Here is a 23,955-nt window from a genome sequence, read left to right as displayed (position 1 = left end):
CCTAGCCCTAACCCTAACCCTAGCCCTAGCCCTAACTCTAGCCCTAACCCTAATGGGAAAATGGAAATAAATACATTTTTTTTTATTTTATTATTTTTCCCTAAGGCTAGGTTCACATTGCGTTAGGGAAATCCGTTTAGCGCTAGCAGATTGCGCTAACGCAATGTCTTTTTAGGTGTCGTGTTTAGTGGTCGCGTTAACGTCCCCGCTCTGGAAGATCGGGGATCGGACCTCGGGCGCGCCGCGGACGCTGCAAGCAGCGTCCGAGGCGCGCCACAAAAGAACGGCACCTTGCTAGCGCGAGCCGAAAATGGTACGCTCTAGCGATGCGCTACACCCGAAAATCACATTGCTGTCAATGGGTGTGCTAACGGACCCGTTGCACGGCGTTAATTGTCACATTTTCGCCGTGCAACGCTGTCCGTTAGCGTTAACCCATTAACGCAATGTGAACCTAGCCTAACTAAAGGGGTGATGAAGGGGGGTTTGATTTACTTTTATAGCGTTTTTTATATTGGATTTTTATGATTGGCAGCCGTCACACACTAAAAGACGCTTTTTATAGCAAAAAAGTTTTTGCGTCTCCACATTTTGAGACCTATAATTTTTCCATATTTTGGTCCACAGAGTCATGTGAGGTCTTGTTTTTTGCGGGACGAGTTGACATTTTTATCGGTTACATTTTCGGACACGTGACAGTTTTTGATCGCTTTTTATTCCGATTTTTTGTGAGGCAGAATGACCAAAAACCAGCTATTCATGAATTTCTTTTGGGGGAGGCGTTTATACCGTTCCGCGTTTGGTAAAATTGATGAAGCAGTTTTATTCTTCGGGTCAGTACGATTACAGCGATACCTCATTTATATCATTTTTTTTATGTTTTGGCGCTTTTATACGATAAAAGGGATTCAAGCTTCAGGAGGCTAATTTGCATATTCCAGGTGCCTTCTGGGAGAAGCGAAGTCTCCCTAAGCTAGAAGATCGTTGGGTACAGCCGGGACCAGCTGCTTCGAAAGCATCACCAAACCAGGGATTCAAGCTTCAGGAGGCTAATTTGCATATTCCAGGTGCCTTCTGGGAGAAGCGAAGTCTCCCTAAGCTAGAAGATCGTTGGGTACAGCCGGGACCAGCTGCTTCGAAAGCATCACCAAACCAAATTTTTGCCTGTAGGACATTATTGCAAGAGAGCTTGGCTGAGTAGATTACACAAGAAGGAAAACACACAGCAAGTCAGCAGGATCTAGGAGCAACATGGCAGATGTGACAACCTACATGGTGAGCTGCAGCATGTGCTACATGTTTACAGATCGACCAGAAGAAGAATCCAATTTCACCTGTCAGAAGTGTAGACTAGTGGCCCTTTTAGAAGAAAAGGTGCGGGGTCTGGAAGAAAGAATAGCAACTTTGAAACTCATCAAAGAGAATGAAGACTTTCTAGACAGAACAGAAGCATCTCTACTGGTCACAGAAGGTGAAAAAAGTGTCAGAGAACCTCCAAAAGCAGATGAGTGGAAGCATGTGACCAAAAGAAGCAAGAAGACCATGGAGAAATCACCAACCACACAACTGAAGAACCGATATCAAATCTTTGTAGAGGATGAAGATGGCACACCTAAGAATGAAGCAATACCAGCAAGCAAAAAAGAAAAGGGCACACAGCAACAAGTGACAGCAAAAAGTACAGCCAAGAAGCAACGAAGAGTGGTGGTGGTGGGAGACTCACTACTGAGAGGCACCGAAGCAGCCATCTGCAGACCGGACATAACTGCAAGAGAAGTATGCTGCCTTCCAGGTGCGATGATCAAGGATGTGACCGATAGGATACCAAAGCTCTTCAGCTCCAAGGACGTCCACCCATTTCTTCTGATACATGTTGGCACCAATGACACGGCAAGGAAGGACCTACCGACAATCTGCAAGGACTTTGAAGAGTTGGGGAAGAAAGTAAAGGAACTAGATGCACAGGTAGTTTTTTCTTCTATCCTTCCAGTAGACGGGCATGGCACCAGGAGATGGAACAGGATCCTTGATGCAAACAACTGGCTAAGACGATGGTGCAGACAACAAGGATTTGGATTCCTGGACCACGGTGTGAATTACTGGTATGATGGACTCCTCGCCAGAGACGGACTACACCTCAACAAACCTGGGAAACACACATTCGCCAGAAGACTCGCTACACTCATCAGGAGGGCGTTAAACTAGAAGAAGAGGGGACGGGAAGAAAAACATTAGACTCGAACAAAGACGACCCAGGAAAACATACTCAGAAGGGAGGTAAGAACATTTCTAAAACAATCCACAGTGAGGAGATTGGAACAAAACAAAATCCTCTAAACTGCATGCTCGCAAACGCCAGAAGCCTGACAAACAAGATGGAAGAGCTAGAAGCAGAAATATCTACAGGTAACTTTGACATAGTGGGAATAACCGAGACATGGTTAGATGAAAGCTATGACTGGGCAGTTAACTTACAGGGGTTACAGTCTGTTTAGAAAGGATCGTAAAAATCGGAGAGGAGGAGGGGTTTGTCTCTATGTAAAGTCTTGTCTAAAGTCCACTTTAAGGGAGGATATTAGCGAAGGGAATGAGGATGTCGAGTCCATATGGGTTGAAATTCATGGAGGGAAAAATGGTAACAAAATTCTCATTGGGGTCTGTTACAAACCCCCAAATATAACAGAAAGCATGGAAAGTCTACTTCTAAAGCAGATAGATGAAGCTGCAACCCATAATGAGGTCCTGGTTATGGGGGACTTTAACTACCCGGATATTAACTGGGAAACAGAAACCTGTGAAACCCATAAAGGCAACAGGTTTCTGCTAATAACCAAGAAAAATTATCTTTCACAATTGGTGCAGAATCCAACCAGAGGAGCAGCACTTTTAGACCTAATACTATCTAATAGACCTGACAGAATAACAAATCTGCAGGTGGTCGGGCATCTAGGAAATAGCGACCACAATATTGTGCAGTTTCACCTGTCTTTCACTAGGGGGACTTGTCAGGGAGTCACAAAAACACTGAACTTTAGGAAGGCAAAGTTTGACCAGCTTAGAGATGCCCTTAATCTGGTAGACTGGGACAATATCCTCAGAAATGAGAATACAGATAATAAATGGAAAATGTTTAAGAACATCCTAAATAGGCAGTGTAAGCGGTTTATACCTTGTGGGAATAAAAGGACTAGAAATAGGAAAAACCCAATGTGGCTAAACAAAGAAGTAAGACAGGCAATTAACAGTAAAAAGAAAGCATTTGCACTACTAAAGCAGGATGGCACCATTGAAGCTCTAAAAAACTATAGGGAGAAAAATACTTTATCTAAAAAACTAATTAAAGCTGCCAAAAAGGAAACAGAGAAGCACATTGCTAAGGAGAGTAAAACTAATCCCAAACTGTTCTTCAACTATATCAATAGTAAAAGAATAAAAACTGAAAATGTAGGCCCCTTAAAAAATAGTGAGGAAAGAATGGTTGTAGATGACGAGGAAAAAGCTAACATATTAAACACCTTCTTCTCCACGGTATTCACGGTGGAAAATGAAATGCTAGGTGAAATCCCAAGAAACAATGAAAACCCTATATTAAGGGTCACCAATCTAACCCAAGAAGAGGTGCGAAACCGGCTAAATAAGATTAAAATAGATAAATCTCCGGGTCCGGATGGCATACACCCACGAGTACTAAGAGAACTAAGTAATGTAATAGATAAACCATTATTTCTTATTTTTAGTGACTCTATAGCGACAGGGTCTGTTCCGCAGGACTGGCGCATAGCAAATGTGGTGCCAATATTCAAAAAGGGCTCTAAAAGTGAACCTGGAAATTATAGGCCAGTAAGTCTAACCTCTATTGTTGGTAAAATATTTGAAGGGTTTCTGAGGGATGTTATTCTGGATTATCTCAATGAGAATAACTGTTTAACTCCATATCAGCATGGGTTTATGAGAAATCGCTCCTGTCAAACCAATCTAATCAGTTTTTATGAAGAGGTAAGCTATAGGCTGGACCACGGTGAGTCATTGGACGTGGTATATCTCGATTTTTCCAAAGCGTTTGATACCGTGCCGCACAAGAGGTTGGTACACAAAATGAGAATGCTTGGTCTGGGGGAAAATGTGTGTAAATGGGTTAGTAACTGGCTTAGTGATAGAAAGCAGAGGGTGGTTATAAATGGTATAGTCTCTAACTGGGTCGCTGTGACCAGTGGGGTACCGCAGGGGTCAGTATTGGGACCTGTTCTCTTCAACATATTCATTAATGATCTGGTAGAAGGTTTACACAGTAAAATATCGATATTTGCAGATGATACAAAACTATGTAAAGCAGTTAATACAAGAGAAGATAGTATTCTGCTACAGATGGATCTGGATAAGTTGGAAACTTGGGCTGAAAGGTGGCAGATGAGGTTTAACAATGATAAATGTAAGGTTATACACATGGGAAGAGGGAATCAATATCACCATTACACACTGAACGGGAAACCACTGGGTAAATCTGACAGGGAGAAGGACTTGGGGATCCTAGTTAATGATAAACTTACCTGGAGCAGCCAGTGCCAGGCAGCAGCTGCCAAGGCAAACAGGATCATGGGGTGCATTAAAAGAGGTCTGGATACACATGATGAGAGCATTATACTGCCTCTGTACAAATCCCTAGTTAGACCGCACATGGAGTACTGTGTCCAGTTTTGGGCACCGGTGCTCAGGAAGGATATAATGGAACTAGAGAGAGTACAAAGGAGGGCAACAAAATTAATAAAGGGGATGGGAGAACTACAATACCCAGATAGATTAGCGAAATTAGGATTATTTAGTCTAGAAAAAAGACGACTGAGGGGCGATCTAATAACCATGTATAAGTATATAAGGGGACAATGCAAATATCTCGCTGAGGATCTGTTTATACCAAGGAAGGTGACGGGCACAAGGGGGCATTCTTTGCGTCTGGAGGAGAGAAGGTTTTTCCACCAACATAGAAGAGGATTCTTTACTGTTAGGGCAGTGAGAATCTGGAATTGCTTGCCTGAGGAGGTGGTGATGGCGAACTCAGTCGAGGGGTTCAAGAGAGGCCTGGATGTCTTCCTGGAGCAGAACAATATTGTATCATACAATTATTAGGTTCTGTAGAAGGACGTAGATCTGGGTATTTATTATGATGGAATATAGGCTGAACTGGATGGACAAATGTCTTTTTTCGGCCTTACTAACTATGTTACTATGTTACTATGTTATAGAAAAAATAATTATTTTGGCATCGCTTTATTCTGAGGACTATAACTTTTTTATTTTTTTGGTTATGATGCTATATGGCAGCTCGTTTTTTGCGAGACAAGATGACGTTTTCAGCGGTACCATGGTTATTTATATCCGTCGTTTTGATCGCGTGTTATTCCACTTTTTGTTCAGCGTTATGATAATAAAGCGTTGTTTTTTGGCTCGTTTTTTTTTTTTTTTTTTCTTACGGTGTTCATTGAAGGGGTTAACTAGTGGGCCAGTTTTATAGGTCGGGTCGTTACGGACGCGGCGATACTAAATGTGTACTTTTATTGTTTTATTGTTTTTTTTTTTAGATAAAGAAATGTATTTATGGGAATAATATTTTTTTTTTTTCTTCTTTATTTAGGAATTTTTTTTTTTATTTTTTTTTACACATGTGGAAATTTTTTTTTTTACTTTTTCACTTTGTCCCAGGGGGGGACATCACAGATCACCGATCTGACAGTGTGCACAGCACTCTATCAGATCGGTGATCTGACACACAGCCGGGCAGGATTAGAGCTGCAGCTGCAGCCTGATCCTGACCCGGAAATGCTCCTTGCAGGACCCGGATGCAGCCCGGCGGCCATTTTGGATCGGGGACTGCAGGGAGAAGACGCTCGGTACACTGTGAGTACATCACCGTGTACCGATCGTCTCAGGGAAGCCCGCAGGGAGCCCCCTCCCTGCGCGATGCTTCCCTGCACCGCCGGCACACCGCGATCATCTTTGATCGCGGTGTGCCAGGGGTTAATGTGCCGGGAGCGGTCCGTGACCGCTCCTGGCACATAGTGCCGGATGTCAGCTGCGATAGGCAGCTGACACCCGGCCGATCGCATATGACGTACTATCCCGTCACTGGGAATTAAGTCCCAGGTCACCTGGACGGGATAGTACGTCATATGGGATTAAGGGATTAAATAGTCATTCTGGACTTTGGGCGTCGCCGATTATAGCTTGTGTCTTGTGATCTCGGTCTGGAGTGGTGGTCTAGGAGTTGAAGTATCGTATCTGGTGGTGTATTATCCTTTGTCACATTTATCCTTCCTATATTTTTGTTTATTTTTGCCCTGTGCACATTATAGTGTTTTCCTGTGTGTCTACGGCAAGGTGCGTTTTTAGTTTTCCCTGTCTGTACTTTCTGCGTAGGTTGGTGTGTGGTCTTATCACTGGGTGGCGGGAGGAGGTTTCAGCATAGGGCTGAAACAGGAGTCAGGGTCAGGCCTGGCGGCCCTGACAAGCACACCATCAGTGTAAATTCTGGGAGAGGGACAGACAGGGTTTTCCCTAGTCTGAGGGATATCGCAGAGGCCCGGGTAATCAGCTTTAGTCTACCCAATACCCCCGTGACACCGGGTCAGCCACCTTGATAACCGAAGGGCCCGGTATCGAGTACCTACGGGGGCGCTCCACAACAATACCCCATCTTCTGGTAACAGTGGTCAGTCTCTGGTACCTTCCACTGCCCCTAGTCCATATATATAGCCGACAGTCAGGCACCGGTCTCTTTCAAGCAGCACGCGCGCGGTACTCACTATCCTGGAGCAACTAGCACCTGGCTTTATGGTGGTCACCGCGTGGTCTCTCTCTCTCTGGTCACCGCTGTCGACGGCGGGCATCAGTGGTCATTGGTCTGTGTGGCACTGGTGCTCCTTGGACGGAGCACTCCTCTCTTTGGCTGCTGCAGCACCCGGCTTGGCTCAGCTCTGCGGGCACTGCTCTGCAAGATTCTGCTCCACACGGCTCTGCTCTAAAAGGCTCTCTCCACAGACAACAGGGGCTTCTTCTATATGGCCCGTTGCCAAGTCAGTCATCTCAGGTGGGGGAAGCAGGGCACTCCGCTCACCATTCTGCGCGCTGCTCTCTGCGCTGCTCTCCGCCAGCCCCAGAATGCTCTGTTTTGCGTGCTTTCCTCCTCTCTTATGCCTTTGCTGCTCCAGCTTCGTTAGCTCTTCCCACCCTCCTGGGACAGCAGGAAGCTCCGTCTCGCTCAGGCTTCCCTCAGACAGCAAGGGAAGGTTCGCCCCACTCAGGCTTTCCCCCGGGAACAGAGGATGCAGCTCTTTCAGTTCTGGACCCGGCATGCAGGTACCCGCGGTCCGGTCTATCTCCTTACACATTCTAAGGCTACGTTCACATTTGCGTCTTTGGGCGCAGCGTCGTCGACGCAACGCAAAACGCATATACACAACGCAGCGTTTTTTGACGCTTGCGTTGTCCTCAAATGCATTTATGTGTAGACACGTCATCAATGGGTTTTTTCTCAAAAGGCGCATGCGTTGTACAACGCAGGTCAATGCAGGCACCTGCGCCCTATGCGTTTATCATAGACACTAATGTGTTTTTTTTTACGCATGTACGACGCAAGTGCGTTACATGCGTTTTAGATTGGAAATTTGATGCAGGCAAAATGCTACAAGTAGCGTCACCCGTGCCCTGACTGGTGCCCCAAAATGACGCATGCGTCGTACAACGCATCACAACGCATACCGGCGCATGTCCATGCGCCCCCATGTTAAAGATAGGGGCGCATGACGCATGCATCGGTATCCATCTACGATGCTGCGTCCAAAGACGCAAATGTGAAAGTAGCCTTACCTGTAGCTGCTAACCAGCACCATATAGTTTACTGCTTTTTATAAATCATACTGATCCTGTTTTTCAGCCCTTGTATTAGCTCCTCTCCCCAGTATGATGTTCCCACAGCCCCACATAGTATGATGTCCCCACACACAGGTTTTATGTCCCTATAGCCTCTCATAAGTATGATGCTCCCAGAGCCCTTCACATAGGTTAATGGACTCCCACACAAAATGATGTTTTCACAGCTCCTCACACAATATAATGGCCCCCCACACAACTAATATGTCCCAGCAGCCCCTCAATCAGAATTCTGTCGCCACAGCCTCTTACACAGTATAATAGCCCCACACACAAGTACTGTATGATGTTTACATAGCCCCTCATACAGTATGATGTCTCCACAACCCTTACACAGTATTATGACCCACAAGTATGATGTCCCCCTACACACAAGTATGATGTCCCCACAAACTCTCACACATAATTATATCTCCACAGCCCCTCACACAGGTTAATTGCTCCACACACAAGTATGATGTCTCCACAGCCCATAACAAAGTATAATATCCCATAGCCCTTCACACAAGTATGATGTTCCCACAGTCCATCATGCAATATTAGAGCCATCCACACAAGTAATATGTTCCCACAGCACCTCAAACAGTATAATAGCCACAAATAAAAGTACTCTATGATGTCTGCACAGTCCTCATTCAGTCCCCACAGCACCTTACACTATATTATGCCCTTCCATAAGTATGATGTCCCCACAGGCCATCATGTATTATTATGGCCCAATAGCACTTCACATAATACTATAGCATCATAGTCCCTCGCACAGTACTATGGCCCCTCAGATTACCCCCTTACAAGTACTGATACAGGTGCAATCTGGTGATGTAGACTCAGTCGTACAGGCTAAACGATAGAACTGGGAGCTGTCCTATCATTGTATTCAATAGTATTTCATTCCAGAGACGGTAGATACCGGTGAAAGTTAAATGCTATCCAGTGGGCAGGTGAGCCGCACTTTGCCCGAGTTTAAAGACAATGTGCCACCATGTTTTTGCTGCCCCATCTGATTGAGTTGCATGTTCTAGGGGCAGAGACACTGATTCAAGCAATATGTCACTTTATTGGTTACTGCAGTTTTGATGAAATCAATGTTTTCTCTGCTGCAGATTTACCAGTTCTCTGAATACTGAGCTCTGTATAACCCCATCACCGATTGGCTGTTACTGCCTATGCACAATGTATACAGAAAGCTGCCAATCAGTAGTGGGGGTGGATATGTGGTGCCCCTGAGGGTTCAGTCGCCACAGAGGTACTGCACCTCATCCAGAGGTCCCACTCTCAGGTAAGGCGGTAAGGAGGGGGCACTACCCTGGACTCTAACACCAGCATCCAACACCTCACCACTTCAGTCAGGGCACCTTGGCATACCTGTTGTGAATTCTGCTCCTGGGCTCCCTCCGGTGGTTGTAAGTGGCACTTTTGTGAGTTCTGCTCTTGGGCTCCCTCTTGTGGTTTCAAGTGGTATGGCTGCTCCTTGGAGTTAGCTGTCATCAGCTGCCTCCACTTATCGTCTCTTCTGCTCGGCTATTTAGGCCTGGCTGTTCCTTCAGCCAGTGCCACTTGTAAATGGTTCCTGGTTGGATTCACATCTCTTTGGAGTTCCCTGTTTTCCTGACCAGTTCTGCTAAGCTAAGTTTTTGCTTACTTTTTCTGTCCATAGTTTCTGGACTTATCCATTCTGTGCTTTCTTTGTTTGTCCAGCATTATCAGTTTGAAGTATTTTCTGTCTTGCTGGAAGCTCTGGGAAGCAGAGTGACCCTCCACACCTTTAGTCAGGTGTGGAGATTTTTTGTTTACTCTGCGTGGATTTTTGTAGTGTTTTATACTGACCGCACAGTGTTCCATCCTGTCCTATCTATCAAGCTAGACTGGCCTCCTGTGCTCATCCTGGTTTCATTCTGTGTATGTCTTTTTCCTCTCCACTCACAGTCATTATTTGTGGGGGGCTAATCTATCCTTTGGGGATTTTCTCTGAGGCAAGATAGTTTTCCTGCTACTGTCTTCAGGGGTAGTTAGCTATTAGGCTGTGACGAGATGCCTAGGGAGAGTTAGGAGCATTCCACGGCTGCTTCTAGTGTTGTGTTGAGCTTAGGGTCTGCGGTCAGTACAGTCACCACTTCCCTCAGAGCTCGTTCCATGTTGCTCCTAGACCACCGCATCATAACACATACCCCACGGGAGGATGGCCTCATCCCAGTCTGGAGAGGGTTTCTAGGTAGAGGGTGTGGGTGGAGAGAGTAGAGTAGTCTGGGAAACAAGAGGGAGGAGTTAGTTAGAAGGTTAGACAGTTGGAATTGTCCAGTACCAGAAGACAGAGAGAGAAAAGTTGCAGAAAGTGAGAGAGGAAGAAGTGGTCCTAGGGGCACGGGTAGTGAGAAATCCACCCGTGGGGCCTGTATCCACGCTGACTATAGGTGGGTGGAGGGACCAGGTCACAGTGGGCCCCCCAAAGACTAGTGGAAAACTACAAGACTCAGCTAGCAAGCCGGAGGCTGTGGCAGCTGAAGGTGCCACAGCCACATCCATGCACAGGAAAGGAACATAAGAGAGGAGTCCTGGAGAAGTGCACCCCAAATCAACTGGGGGTTGGCTGGACCACAGACCCAGAGGACACAGCACCCAGCTGGAGACAGTAATCTGCAGAACTGTGAGTAAAAAGCGTTGAAAACTGCACCAAGCTGTGCCCTCTGAATTATTCCTGCGTCACTTGCCCTGCATTACAACTATCACAACCACCATCATCACAATTAACACCTATACCTGCCCTGGGGACTAGCTCTGCCCGTGGAGAGCTGAAACATCTTTGCTGCATCACGATCTTCCCCAGTGGATCTGAACTGCAGTGTCGACCATATTGACCAAACACCACAGGTGGCGACACAAATAATTCCCCTATAAACTTTATTCCACTCCCCTTTCATTTCATTAACTCTTTTATTGGACACCCAGGATCACGGACCAGGTCACTGCTGCCGTGACACATTCCTTTAAGAACCGTCGGACCCAGCCCGAGTACCCCACGGTCCTAGCGGGCACTCCAGATGTATATAAAGCTCATGAATATGGAGGCCTACACAGTGATATTCTCCTGATGATTTGATCAAAACTACAGCAAGCAACCCATTGAGTGATACATCACTAAAATCAGGGTCTATGCCCCTACATTATGGTGTACTAAGACTAGGTATCAAAAACCTGGTGACAGATTCCCTTTCTAAGTTTCTAATAGGGCTACAGTATCCTGAACACAGTAAAATGAAGCTTAAGTCATGTGGGTGTTGATGCTGGTACTTTAACAAGTAATATATTCTGCAGAGATATGCCCTTTTTTTCTTTTTGGCACCCAGGATGCTAATTTCTGGGTTATGGTCCAGGATGACGAAGAGAATAATGATAAAGAAAATAAGCAACACAATTATTATAATCTTATTTTTTATTAATCCCTCATACCAAGATTATTGCTGCTGTTTTATCTGGTCTGAAAGAAAAGAGAATTACTTATAGAGAACAAGTTGACAAGGAGGCACGAGAAACCTAGTCCTGTAGTGGTAACATATTTCTGATAAAACACTCATTTTATTTAAACGTCAAAACACAGCATAGTAAGTGACGCATCACTGAAATCAGGCTCTCAGCCGCTACATCATGTACAGTAGCTCTCAGATTACATAGCAGAAACTTGCTGATACATTCCCATTAATAGGAAGACACCTGACTCTAAATGAAAATGAAGAAAAACACCTCCAATTATTCAGACTTTATATTGATTTATGTATCAGAGAGGTGACATTAAGAGGACACAAGTTATGTGGATTAGAGGAGCAATTAATTCCCAAATGTTTTAGAGAGATGAATTTCCAAGAGAAAGAAAATTAGCCCACCAGCCTCTGCTAGCGCATATACCCCCTCCACCCCAGAGCCTGTTTTCACCTCCTTGATCAGGCCAAATTATACAATTCTGACCACTGTCACATTATGTGGTAATAACTCTTCAATGGATTCCACTGATTCTGGGGTTGTTTTGTCAAGACATATTGCACTTCATGATAGTGGTAAAATTTGTTCGATATAATGTTTATTTGTGAAAATTTCGGAAATTTGGCAAAAATTTTGCAATTTTCAAACATTTCATTTTTAGGCCCTTAAACCAGAGAGTTACTGTATGTCACACAAAATTGTTAATTTTCGACATGTCTACTTTACAGTTTTAAAATATAATTTTTAAAACCTATTTTTTTTTGTTAGGAAGTAATAAGGGATAAACGTTGATTGGCATTTTCTCATTTTTCCAACAAAATTTACAAAAAACATTTTTTAGGGATCACATCACATTTACAGTAACTTTGATAGGCCTCAAAGTATTAAAAAGTGACACCATTCTAGAAACTGCACCCCTCAAAGTGCTCAAAATCACATTCAGGGAGTTTATTAAACTTTCAGGTGCTTCACTGGAATTAAAGCAATGTGGAAGGAAAACATGTACATTTTCCTTTTTTTTTCCACAAAAATGTTGTTTTAGCCCCATATTTTTTATTTTCACAAGGGTAGCAGAAGAGAATAGACCCTAAAATTTGTTGTGAAATTTCTCCTGAGTACACTGGTACCCCAAATATGGGGGAAAAACTACTGTTTGGATGCACGGCAGAGCTCGGAAGGGAAGAAGAATCTTCTTTTAGCCCCACTTTTTTCCACTTTCACAAGGGTATCAGGAGAACATTACCGCAAAATTTGTTGTTCCATTTTTTCCTGAGTATATCAATACCACATATATGGGGGGGAAACTACTGTTTGGCGCAATCCATGTACTCTGCCTGCTTGAATAATATGGGTGTGACTAATAGGCTGTGAACCAGACACAAAATACTGACCAATACCTCACATATTTATATGAATTTTGTGCACTTTATTTTTCAGGGTGCAGCCAAGACCAGCTTTTCAGCTGTATTAATTCTTGAATTTTTGGAAGATTTTCAGTCCTCTTTTGTGGATTTGCTACTAGTTTAGTGATTGGACTTGCAAGCGTGAGGACCCATTGAGTTGGGTTGCAAGCTTGCATATCTTGGCCAATATATCGACCAATACCTCACATATTTATATGTATTTTGTGCACTTTATTTTTCAGGGTGCAGCCAAGCCCAGCATGTTAGGTCTTGTAAACATGGGATACATTTAGAGAGTGCCGGCCAGCCTGCCTGATCGAATAGTATGGGCGTTACTAATAGGGCCCTATACAGGCCTTTATTGTGCAAACATATACCAAGCAGTCACCCCCTCCATTAATGGGTAGGTTGTGAGTGGCTGTTTTATTAGTATATTGCAACTGTGTTGCTGACATCTTTCCTACATGGGCTGGCTGCATCCTGTAGTGCATTTGTTCAGAGACCTGGGCAGGTAAGTGGTGCTGCCCCTCATATGTGAGTTATGTAGCGTGCATCAGGTTGGCATATGTGAATTGTGTAGAGTGCATCAGGTTGACATATGTGAGTTGTGTAGAGTGTATTAGGTTGGTATATGTGAGCTGTGTAGAATGCATCAGGTTGGCATACATGAGTAGTGTACAATGCATCAGGTTGGCATATATGAGTTGCGTAGCATGTGTCAGGTTGGCATACGTGAGTTGTGTACAATGCATCAGGTTAGCATAAGTGAGTTGTGTAGAGTGCATCTGGTTGACACACCTAAGTTGGGTACATGTAGAGTTCATCAGGTTGGCATATGTGATTTGGGTAGAACACATCTGGTTGACATACGTGAGTTATGTAGAGTACATTAGGTTGGCATAAGTGAGTTGTGTAGAATGTATTAGGTTGACATACATAAGTTGTGTAGAGTGCATCAGTTTGGCATACGTGAGTTGTGTAGAGGGCATCAGGTTGGCATGCATGAGTTGTGTAGAGAGAATCAGGTTGGCATTTGTGAGTTGTGTAGAGTGCATCAGGTCGGCATATGTGAGTTGTGTACAGTGCATCAGGTTAGCATAAGTGTGTAGAGTGCATCAGGTTGGCATATGTAAGATGTTGGCATATGTAAGTTGGATAGAGTACCTCAGGTTGGCATATGTGAGTTGTGTAGAATGCATCTGGCTGGCATACGTAAGTTGTGTACATGTAGAATGCATCAAGTTGGCATAAGTGTTTTGGGTAGAACACATATGGTTGACATACGTGAGTTGTGTAGAGTACATCAGGTTGTCATGCAAAAGTTGTGTAGAGTGCATCAGGTTGGCGTAAGTGAGTTGTATAGGGTTCATCAGTTGAGTTCATGAGTTGTGTAGAGTGCATCAAGTTAAAATACGTGAGTTGTGAAGAGTGCATCAGGTTGGCATATGTGAGTTGTGTAAAGTTCATCAGTTTGGCATACATGAGTTGTGTGAAGTAGAGATGAGGTTCGGTTCGCCGAACAGTTCGACCAACATGCCCAAACCTCATCAAATTAATTTGGGACGCAAAATCAAATATATAGACAGCACCTTAAGGGGTGACAAAAAGCTTCCAAAGCAGCTAAAATTAGGGACAGACACCAGGAAAAGTGGCACCAATTGACCCACAGTAGAAATATGCAAAGGGCACAGAAGCAGTCAGCCATGGGCCATGCATGAGGTATCAGGGTCTGGGCCAGAATTTACAGCTTTGAATTGAAGTGTCAATTAAGACGTGATGGGTAAAGGAGTGATGTAAACCTTGTTTGCTGGGAGCCCTGATACCTCAGGCAACAGCTAAAAAATTTTTCCCCATTCACACTCAGGTGGCACAAACATCAGTTTCATAGACTGCTATTGTTAGAAAAATGTAAGGAAAGTAACACAGGTAGTTGATCACTTGACCCACAGTAGAACATTTTATAATGGCGCAGAAGCAGTCAGCCATGGGCCATGCATGAGGTATAAGGGTCCGACCCAGTATTTAGAGCTTTGAATTGAAGTTTCAATTAAGACCTGGGAGTTAAGGGAGCGGTTTAAGTCTTCTTTGCTGGGAGCCCTGATACCTCACGCAATAGCTCAAATTTTTTTTCCCCAGCCACACTCAGATGGCACAAATATCAGTTTCATAGTGTACTCTTGGTGGAAAAATGTAAGGATAGTAATACATGTAGTTGAGTGAAAGTAAGTGCAGGCCTGCTGGTCTGGGAGCCCTAATGCTACAGGCAACACACAAGAAAGAGACCTAACTTGGATTTTCCACATTTCAAAAAATTATTGTCACACACCACGAAAATGGCATCATTTTCCATAGAGTAGAAACAGTATGATAGGACTCTCCACACACCTTTCTCTACAGGCAACCCACCAGATGGAGACCCAACTTGGAGTCTCCACATTTCAAAAACTTGTTTGTAACATCAGCAGCACTAGCAACAGCAGGCACAGAAGCCACATCAAAGGTGTCACAGACTGCAATAACGCGAGATCATTGCATGAGACTAAAAACTACTCCATCGCCTAGTCTGCACAGTCTGCGACTGAGGTGTAGAAGTCATTGGAGATACATGATTCGTTCATTTTGATGAAAGTTAGCTGGCCAACACTTTAAGGGGACAGCCGGATGAGCTTACTCGTCAGGACACCACCAGCAGCGCTGAACGCACACTCTGAGAGAACGCTGGCTGTCGAGCATGACAAAACCTGCAAGGCATGAGAGGCGAGCTCAAGTCACTCTTGCATTTTGGAAGACCAAACTGCAAAAGGTCCTAATTACCCCTGATAGCATCGATATTGAGCTCGAAATAATCCTGCATCATCCTCTCAACATTCACAACGTGTCAGACTTGTACCCTGTTCTACTGGTGCACGGGCTGGTCTAAAAAATATGTGAAATGACTTGCAGAGATTGCTTATGCTACTTACACTGCTGCAAATATTTTTGAGGTGAGGCCTTGATGTTCACAGGGTTGAAAGTCTAGAATTGCGATGCACACTGTCTGCCTCACTGGTGTCTTGGGGAAAACCTTTCTTAGTATTGTCTACAAGCATGTTTTGATACTCCAGAATGAGCATGTCCCTTTCCAGGAGGGAAGCATCTAGCAAAATGTACTCTTGTACAGAGTGGCAACACAGTAGTCAGCACTTTTTCTAACCCTAAGAATACGGGCATCACGTTGAATATAGTGCATCAAGGAGGCACTCATGAGGTCCAAGTCCATTGTGTGTTGGTAGTGGGGTAACACTCAAGGTTGCTTCATCCGTCCCCTCCTTCTAACCATAGACAACAGAGAGGGAATCATTATCCTCTACATTTTCTGACTGTTGCGGGTCCATCACTTCTTCCTCCTTATCCTCCTCAATTTGTTCCTTGGCTCCTGTACCTTCACTAACATTTTGTCTAGTATCATGAGCTCCCCCTTGATCACAGTAATCACCCTCTCAAGGTACCCACCTGTGTGACAACAATTCGGAACATAGAGATATTGTTATCCCTTCCGCTTCCTCTTCTGCTTCCACCTCTTCCTCTGGGACCACCACCTCCTTACTTAGAGAATTCAAAGTGTGCTCCAGCATGTAGATGTCCAGAATAGTGATGCTGATGATGCCATCGTCAGTTCTAACCATATTTGTAGCCATTTCAAAACTGTGCAGAAGGGTACCGAGGTCCTTCATCTGTGCCCACTCTGCTAGTGTGATTTGCACCACGTCCGCGTTGGCCCAGGTTATACAAAATCACATACTGCAGTAGGGTTTGTCGATGGTGACACAGTCGCTGTAACATGTGCAGAGTGATATTCCACCATGTCATAACATCGCAAATCAAACAGTTAACTAATAGGCCAAAAGACCTCTGTAGTGATGCAAGTCGATGATCTGTGAGGTGCGATCATCGGAGGTGAGGACACGGTGACTGTGCTCTCTGCAGCAGTGCATCACGGCCAGGATAGTGACGGAGAAATTGCTGTACCATCAGGTTGAGGATATGAGCCATGCAAGTTGCCCAGGCGTAGGGCCACAATGAGGTTTGCACCATTATCACACATGGCCTTCCCTGGCTCCAGGTTCAGTGGAAACAACCAATACTCAAACTCGGCCTGGATAGTTGTCCACAACTGTTGAGCTGTATGATTGAGATCTCCAAGGCATATTAATTTTCACACTTTGCAAAAAGGAGGAACGCAGAAGCACTCTGTAGGGACAAATATATGTATGCAAACATAAAATCTTTCATAATTGCTGAGTAAACTGTAATAAAAAGTAAATTTTTTTAAAAAATTACTTAAAAAGGTGAAGGTTCTTAGCGCATAAATTGACCAATTGATGTGAGCACTTTTTCATACTGCCTGACTGCGGTGAGCCCTGGCTGTTCAGTATGGAGGTGGGCGGAGTTCTCTCTGCACTGTTGGAACACTTGTCTCATTAAGGGTGAGTTTGAGGGTGCAGGTGGAGGCCCTAGTGGAGGTGAAGGACCCAGAAGCAGAGAAGGAAATGTTAGATACAGAGGTTTGTCCCGCAAGCATTGGGGATTCCAAGACTTGTGGAGCAGGACTTTCCTCACCTGCCCCTACAGAAACCAGAGTCAAGAAAGTGCCCAGTCAACAAGATGTAATGCCCCTGCTCATGTTTGGTTGTACAAGTGTCAGTGGTGAAATGCACTCTGGCTGACATAGATTTTTTTCAGGGAATGGGTGATGTTGTCTGCAATATGCTGGTATTGCGCAGGTACAGCTATCTTAGAGAAGTAATTGTGACTGGTCAACTGGTACTGAGGGACTGCAACGGCCATCAACTTTCAAAACCGTCTGTATCCAACAAGCGGAAAGGCAGCATTTCCATGGCCAACAGATTGGAGATGGTAGAGTTCAAGCTGTTAGCTTTGCATGTGTAGGAGGAAACATTCTTTCACGTGACCACAACTGGGGGACCGAGGGCTGGCTGCTATGCGGAGAGACAATGGAGTAGGGTGAACAGGACAAATTGCTGGACTGTGAGTGACGTACAGGTGGAGGTGGATTGAGAATGATGGTGAATGAGGGTGAAACAAAAAACAGCACGCATGTCCACTTCCATAACAGCTGACTGGCTCTCACTCACCCCGACTGTAGGGGGTAAACAATTGGAGTTTCTGCAGCTGGAGACCTATGTGAGACCACTTGGCACGGTGATGCCTCCTCTGCTGAGCTCCTCAGCTGCCTGCCTCTGGGTTCACACTAAGTGGGATCTACAACTTCCTTGTCATCCTCTCTGTTCTCCCACTCCTCATCCTGAGAGTAACCCTCCTCCTCTTCCTGTCCTGACACCACATTACAGTCCGCATGCACCTCTGGTATCTGAGTCTTATCAGAATCACCTCCACCTCCGGTGGTTAACATCTGGTGATGAGGGTCTAGATTTTGCTTAGAACCTACTTCGTCTGGCCCTGTATCCAACATGAAAAAAATTTGGACATTGGCACAGATACTTTCCTTCTCTGGATTCTGTGACCTCTGATGCCCATGGAATAGAATATGTAAACAGCTCTGCATGATGGCCCATCTGTGATTATGACCCGGAGGGAAACAAGGGTGATTGTGGTGCCACTTCTGAGAATTATACTGTGTGTGGGTGTGTGGTGTTAAGGTAGAGGAAGAGGGGGAGAGGCCACCTGATGCAGCACTTGCAATCCACTGGAGCACATTCTCTTTCTGACTCTCCTCTACAATGCGTACCGCTGTGTGGCTGCCAAAAAAAGGGAGTTCAGTAGCCTGTCCAGTAACAAATGTTGTCAGTGGTCTTTGGATAGGATGAGACAGTGTTTGTTCAGTTGAGCTTTCATTAACATTAATACCTTATCCTAACACCAAGCTTTTTCCTCCTTCCACCATGACCTCACTTTTTCCCACTCATGTTATATCTACCCTTCCCCTCTTTTAAACTACGTGTCAGTCACTTGTCACTAAATGAACAATCACTATTTATTTTATTAGATAGTGTGTCGGAACAACACTCTTAGACCTCCTGATTCCTCACTGTAACACAGTTTTATCCCAAACGATTTGGATTAGTAAATAGGGCCTCCCGGTTGAACCCCAATATTACGCCTATGGATTTTGATGAGCAAATGGGGGGTCCTGATTCCTCATTGCAACAAACTTATTGCCCAAATAATTTGGAATAGCAAATGGGACCCCTGACTGCAAGACAGTTTTAGCGCAATCTAGTTAGAAGATTGAATTTACACAGGACTGGATCCCATCTATCTAACTGGCAAGTTCACTTGCAGCAGCAGCAGCCTCTCTGAGCTGTTACACTGAAAAACTACAGCCAGAAAAACAAGATGTTCACTTTTTATATGGCCAGGTACATGTGACTTAAGCAGTCAATCATAGAAGACCTTGTGTCATGATGTTGTGGATGGTTTCTGCACCCTGATTGGCTGCTGAAATGTAAACACATTAAGTTATTATGGAAAGAAAAAAATGAAAAGAAATAAAAAATTACATTCCGCCAATCCTATGACCTAGACACCCACACCCTCCCCTCTTAAATCACATTCCCCCGCTTGTCATGCAGCACCACTATTCTAGACAAAGTCAAAACAAAAGCATTAGTGGAAACGTGATCATTTACCGATCTGTGATCAAATTTTGCCAACTTCAAGGAAAAATGCTAGGGAAACCGAATATGAATCTGAATGTGCTATGTTCGTACCAAATTTGAGATTGGCGAACGTTTTCTGAACAAGTTCTCTCATCTCTAGTGTAGAGTGCATCAGGTTGACATACGTAAGTTGTGTTGAGTGCATCACGTTGGCTTATGAGTTGCGTAGAGTGCATCAGGATGGCATATGTGAGTTGTGTACAGTGCATCAGGTTGGCGTACGTAAGTTGTGTAGAGTGCATCAGGTTGGCATACGTGAGTTGTGTAGAGTGCATCAGGATGGCATATGTGAGTTTTTAAGCCGGAAATAAATTTAGTAATCTATGGATGAAACAGATTGTGTAACAGTGCTTCATACACAGACAAGGTTTGTCGGGGCTTGTGTCACACTGGTAAATGGTGTCCTTTTGTATCCCCCTTCTGTAACACACTTTGCACCTTCCTCTCTTTGTAGTTTGAGAGACCTCACTGGGGAAATGCTGCCCTGGAACAACATGGGCACCTTTAGTTCCGGAAGTACTGGGGCCCTTTCCTGTCTGACGTCCAAATATTAGGCCATTTATCACTACCTCCTGGAACTGAAGGTATGTACTGGTCTGGCCTGCACAACGTGATAGAACAAAAGCATTGTACTATGCCATCTGTACGATATTCACGGCCAGCTTCTTGTACCACACCTTAGCTTTTCACATGACAGTGTATGGCTGGAAGACTTGATCAGAGAGATCAACTTCCCCCATGTTCTTGCTGTAACCAAGGAAACAGTGTGATTTGGTGACATGTGTAGATGAGCCTCATACAGCGATGGAGGTGCTGCCATCACCATTTATAGTGGTCAAGAAAAGGACATCCCTCTTCTCCTTGTACTTAACCACTAGCATGCTGTCCCTATATTGGGCTCTGCCCTCACCCTTTCTGAGCAGCTGCCCAATTAGCGTCTTAGGGAGGCTTCTCTGACTTTTGCGGGCAGTACCGCATGCTGCAGTAGATCGCATAGAGAGGGACTTGAGGAGTGGGATGCTGGTATAAAAGTTATCTACGTAAAGGTGATAACCTTGATCCAACAATGGGTGCACTAATTCCCACACAATTTTCTCACTCACTCCCAGGGGCTTGAATCCAGGTGTCCTTCCTTTCATAAAATCTAAATCTGTGGGTGTATCCTGAGGTATTTTTGCACAGCTTATAGAGTTTAATTCCATATCTGGCCCTCTTACTGGGCTTTTGTTGCTGGAATTTGAGCCTTCCCTTGTAATGTATTAGGAACTCAAGACCAGGGCACTGAAACACACATGTAGATGAAGAGGAGCGTTCACAGAGGGACTACCGGAGATGGCCAACCTTAGACAGCCATGCCTTGGAGTAAACGGTTGAACAGTAGACAGCCATACCTTGGAGTAAACAGTTGAACACTAGACAGCCATACCTTGGAGTAAACGATTGAACATTAGACAACCATACCTTGGAGTAAACTGTTAAACACTAGACAGCCATACCTTGGAGTAAACAGTTGAACACTAGACATCCATACCTCGGAGTAAATGGTTGAACACTAGACAGCCATACTTTGGAGTAAACGACTGAACACTAGATAGCCATACCTTGGAGTAAATGATTGAACAATAGACAGCCATACCTTGGAGTAAACTGTTGAACACTAGACAGCCATACCTTGGAGTAAACGCTTGTACACTAGACAGCCATACCTTGGAGTAAACGATTGAACACTAGACAGTCATACCTTGGAGTAAACGACTGAACACTAGACACTCATATCTTTGAGTAGACTGCACAGAGTGAAACAGTTATCTGCTCTCTTTCCCTTGAAGGGGACATCATAAAAAATAATTTCTTTGTTTCCAAGTACATTAGCTCTGTGGACTATGACACTTGGTTGTATAGGAAAATATGACCCGTTACCTGTCAGGCACACCTAGAGCTGGAATGCCCCCTCCTCCTATATGCTGTGCTACTATCAGTGACTTGGCAAAAGTCCATTTCTATATAAACCAGTAACTCAAAGACAGAGAACAGATGAGTTCAGGTGATACAGGAAAGCTTCATGAGAAGAAGATACACTCACCATAACAAGTAAGAGTAGAAACCTTGTGCAATCATGACATTTTGTAGGCATGTAGTTGGTACTTTTGCACATCTTAATGGTCTTCATGTTGTCAATGACTGTTTGTTTTCTAGCATTTCAGATGGGAATCCAAGATTAGGTTTGATCTCTTTTTAAGAAAAAGTGCCACTTAAGCCTAAAAACTGTGTCTGGTACTCTTCCTGAGCCCTGTTCACTTGAATAACAGCTTCAAATCATGGGCGAATGTGGCACTGCTACATGAAAAAGAGTAGCTTAGTCAATTTATTGAATTTGTAGGATACCTCTAGTGCGGTGCTCATTGTCTACTTGGCTTCTATCATCTGGTTCCCATTGCAGACAGTTCAGATTGTTTTTCACCGCCTCCAAAATGCAGCTTGCATCCTCTTCAGACAAAGGGTAAAAAATTAACTCTCAAACAAGTAGATAATAACACAAAAAGAGTTAGCTGTGGATATGTGAGTAACTGACTTTAACTGGGGTCAGCAAATTGGTGCTACTACAAATTTAGCCATACAGTTGACGCTTAATAATACCATTCCACTGGTACTGTACCAGCTATGCTCTCTACTATACAGTATATACTGTATATTTTTAGGTTTGAATAAAATTAATCTTTAAAGTCAGTTATCCAAGATAAATGGTCTCACCATGGGCAGTGATTGGCAGTGCCACTCATGCCTATTCAAAAATGCTGCAAAATCATTAGAGGGAACCTGTCACCATAAAAATGCAGTCCAATCTGTGAGCACCATGTTATAGAGAAGATATATAGTTTTGTAAGAAAAGATTCAGTATAACCTGGGTTTTAATCAATTTAACCTTTGCTCTTTCTGGGATTTTCTGTCCAGTGGGCGGTCCTATCACTGACTGACAGCTGCCTTTGTATCTGTGTGCATACAGGGTTAGCTGTCAGTCACTGATAGCTCCACCCACTGGACTGAAAATCCCAGAAAGAGCAAAGGTGTCATTGACGAAAAACACTAATTACTTTGAATTTTTCTCACAAAGCTATATATCAGTCTGCTCACCTCTGTCTGCTCTATGTCATGATGACTGCAGATTGTACTGCATTTTCATGGTGACAGGTTCCCTTTAATAATTGTGCATCATTTTTGAACAAGCATGAGCAGCAGTGCCAAACACTGCCCATGGTGAGACCATTTATCTTGGTTAATTGATTTTAACGATTACCGTATATACTCGAGTATAAGCCGAGATTTTCAGCCCAAAATTTTAGGCTGAAAGTGCCCCTCTCGGCTTATACTCGAGTCACGGTAGCGGTGGGGTCGGCGGGTGAGGGGGTGAGGGCGCTGAGGTATACTTACCTAGTCCTGGCGATCCTGGCGCTCCCCCTGCCCTCCCACGGTCTTCTGTGCTGCAGCTTCTTCCCCTCTTCAGCGGTCACGTAGGGGTGGAGCCGCCTATTCATTTCTCTAATCAGTGGTGCCGGTGACCGCTGAAGAGGGGAAGAAGCTGCAGCACAGAAGACCGTGGGACGCAGGGGGAGCCGGACGTCGGGACCAGGTAAGTATGTAATATTCACCTGTCCGCGTTCCAGCCGCCGGGCGCCGCTCCATCTTCCCGGCGTCTATCTGCGCTCTGACTGTTCAGGTCAGAGGGCGCGATGACGCATATAGCGTGCGCGGCGCCCTCTGCCTGATCAGTCAGAGCGGAGAGACGCCGGGACCGGACGCCGGGAGCTGCAAGCAAGAAAGGTGAGTATGGCTTTTTTTTTTTTATTGCAGCAGCAGCGGCGGCACAGATTTATACCGAGCATCTATGGGGCAGTATGAACGGTGCAGAGCACTGCATGGGGCAGATATGGAGCAATATGAACAGTGCAGAGCACTGTATGGGGCAGATATGGAGCAATATGAACAGTGCAGAGCACTATATGGGGCAGATATGGAGCAATATGAACAGTGCAGAGCACTATATGGGGCAGATATGGAGCAATATGAACAGTGCAGAGCACTGTATGGGGCAGATATGGAGCAATATGAACAGTGCAGAGCACTGTATGGGGCAGATATGGAGCAATATGAACGGTGCAGAGCACTATATGGGGCAGATATGGAGCAATATGAACAGTGCAGAGCACTATATGGGGCAGATATGGAGCAATATGAACAGTGCAGAGCACTATATGGGGCAGATATGGAGCAATATGAACAGTGCAGAGCACTGTATGGGGCAGATATGGAGCAATATGAACAGTGCAGAGCACTGTATGGGGCAGATATGGAGCAATATGAACGGTGCAGAGCACTATATGGGGCAGATATGGAGCAATATGAACAGTGCAGAGCACTATATGGGGCAGATATGGAGCAATATGAACAGTGCAGAGCACTATATGGGGCAGATATGG

At 44.6% G+C, this 23,955-nt stretch overlaps 1 protein-coding gene across 1 annotated transcript in view; it reads left to right on the top strand.

Annotated features, from left to right (window-relative positions):
• Positions 1 to 21,478: 21,478 nt before the first annotated feature.
• The window catches only part of LOC138665284 (glutathione S-transferase P 1-like), a 29,604-nt gene continuing 27,127 nt past the window's right edge, over positions 21,479 to 23,955 (top strand). The window contains exon 1 of the mRNA XM_069752622.1: positions 21,479 to 21,571. Within this exon, the coding sequence (XP_069608723.1) occupies position 21,571 (1 nt within the window). The 5' untranslated portion in view covers positions 21,479 to 21,570. The remainder of the gene's footprint in view (positions 21,572 to 23,955) is intronic.

This window comes from Ranitomeya imitator, chromosome 2, assembly GCF_032444005.1.
Source record: "Ranitomeya imitator isolate aRanImi1 chromosome 2, aRanImi1.pri, whole genome shotgun sequence".
NCBI classification, from domain to species: Eukaryota; Metazoa; Chordata; class Amphibia; order Anura; family Dendrobatidae; genus Ranitomeya; species Ranitomeya imitator.
Note: the sequence above shows the minus strand (reverse complement) of the source record. Positions and strands in the feature narration are given on the sequence as shown.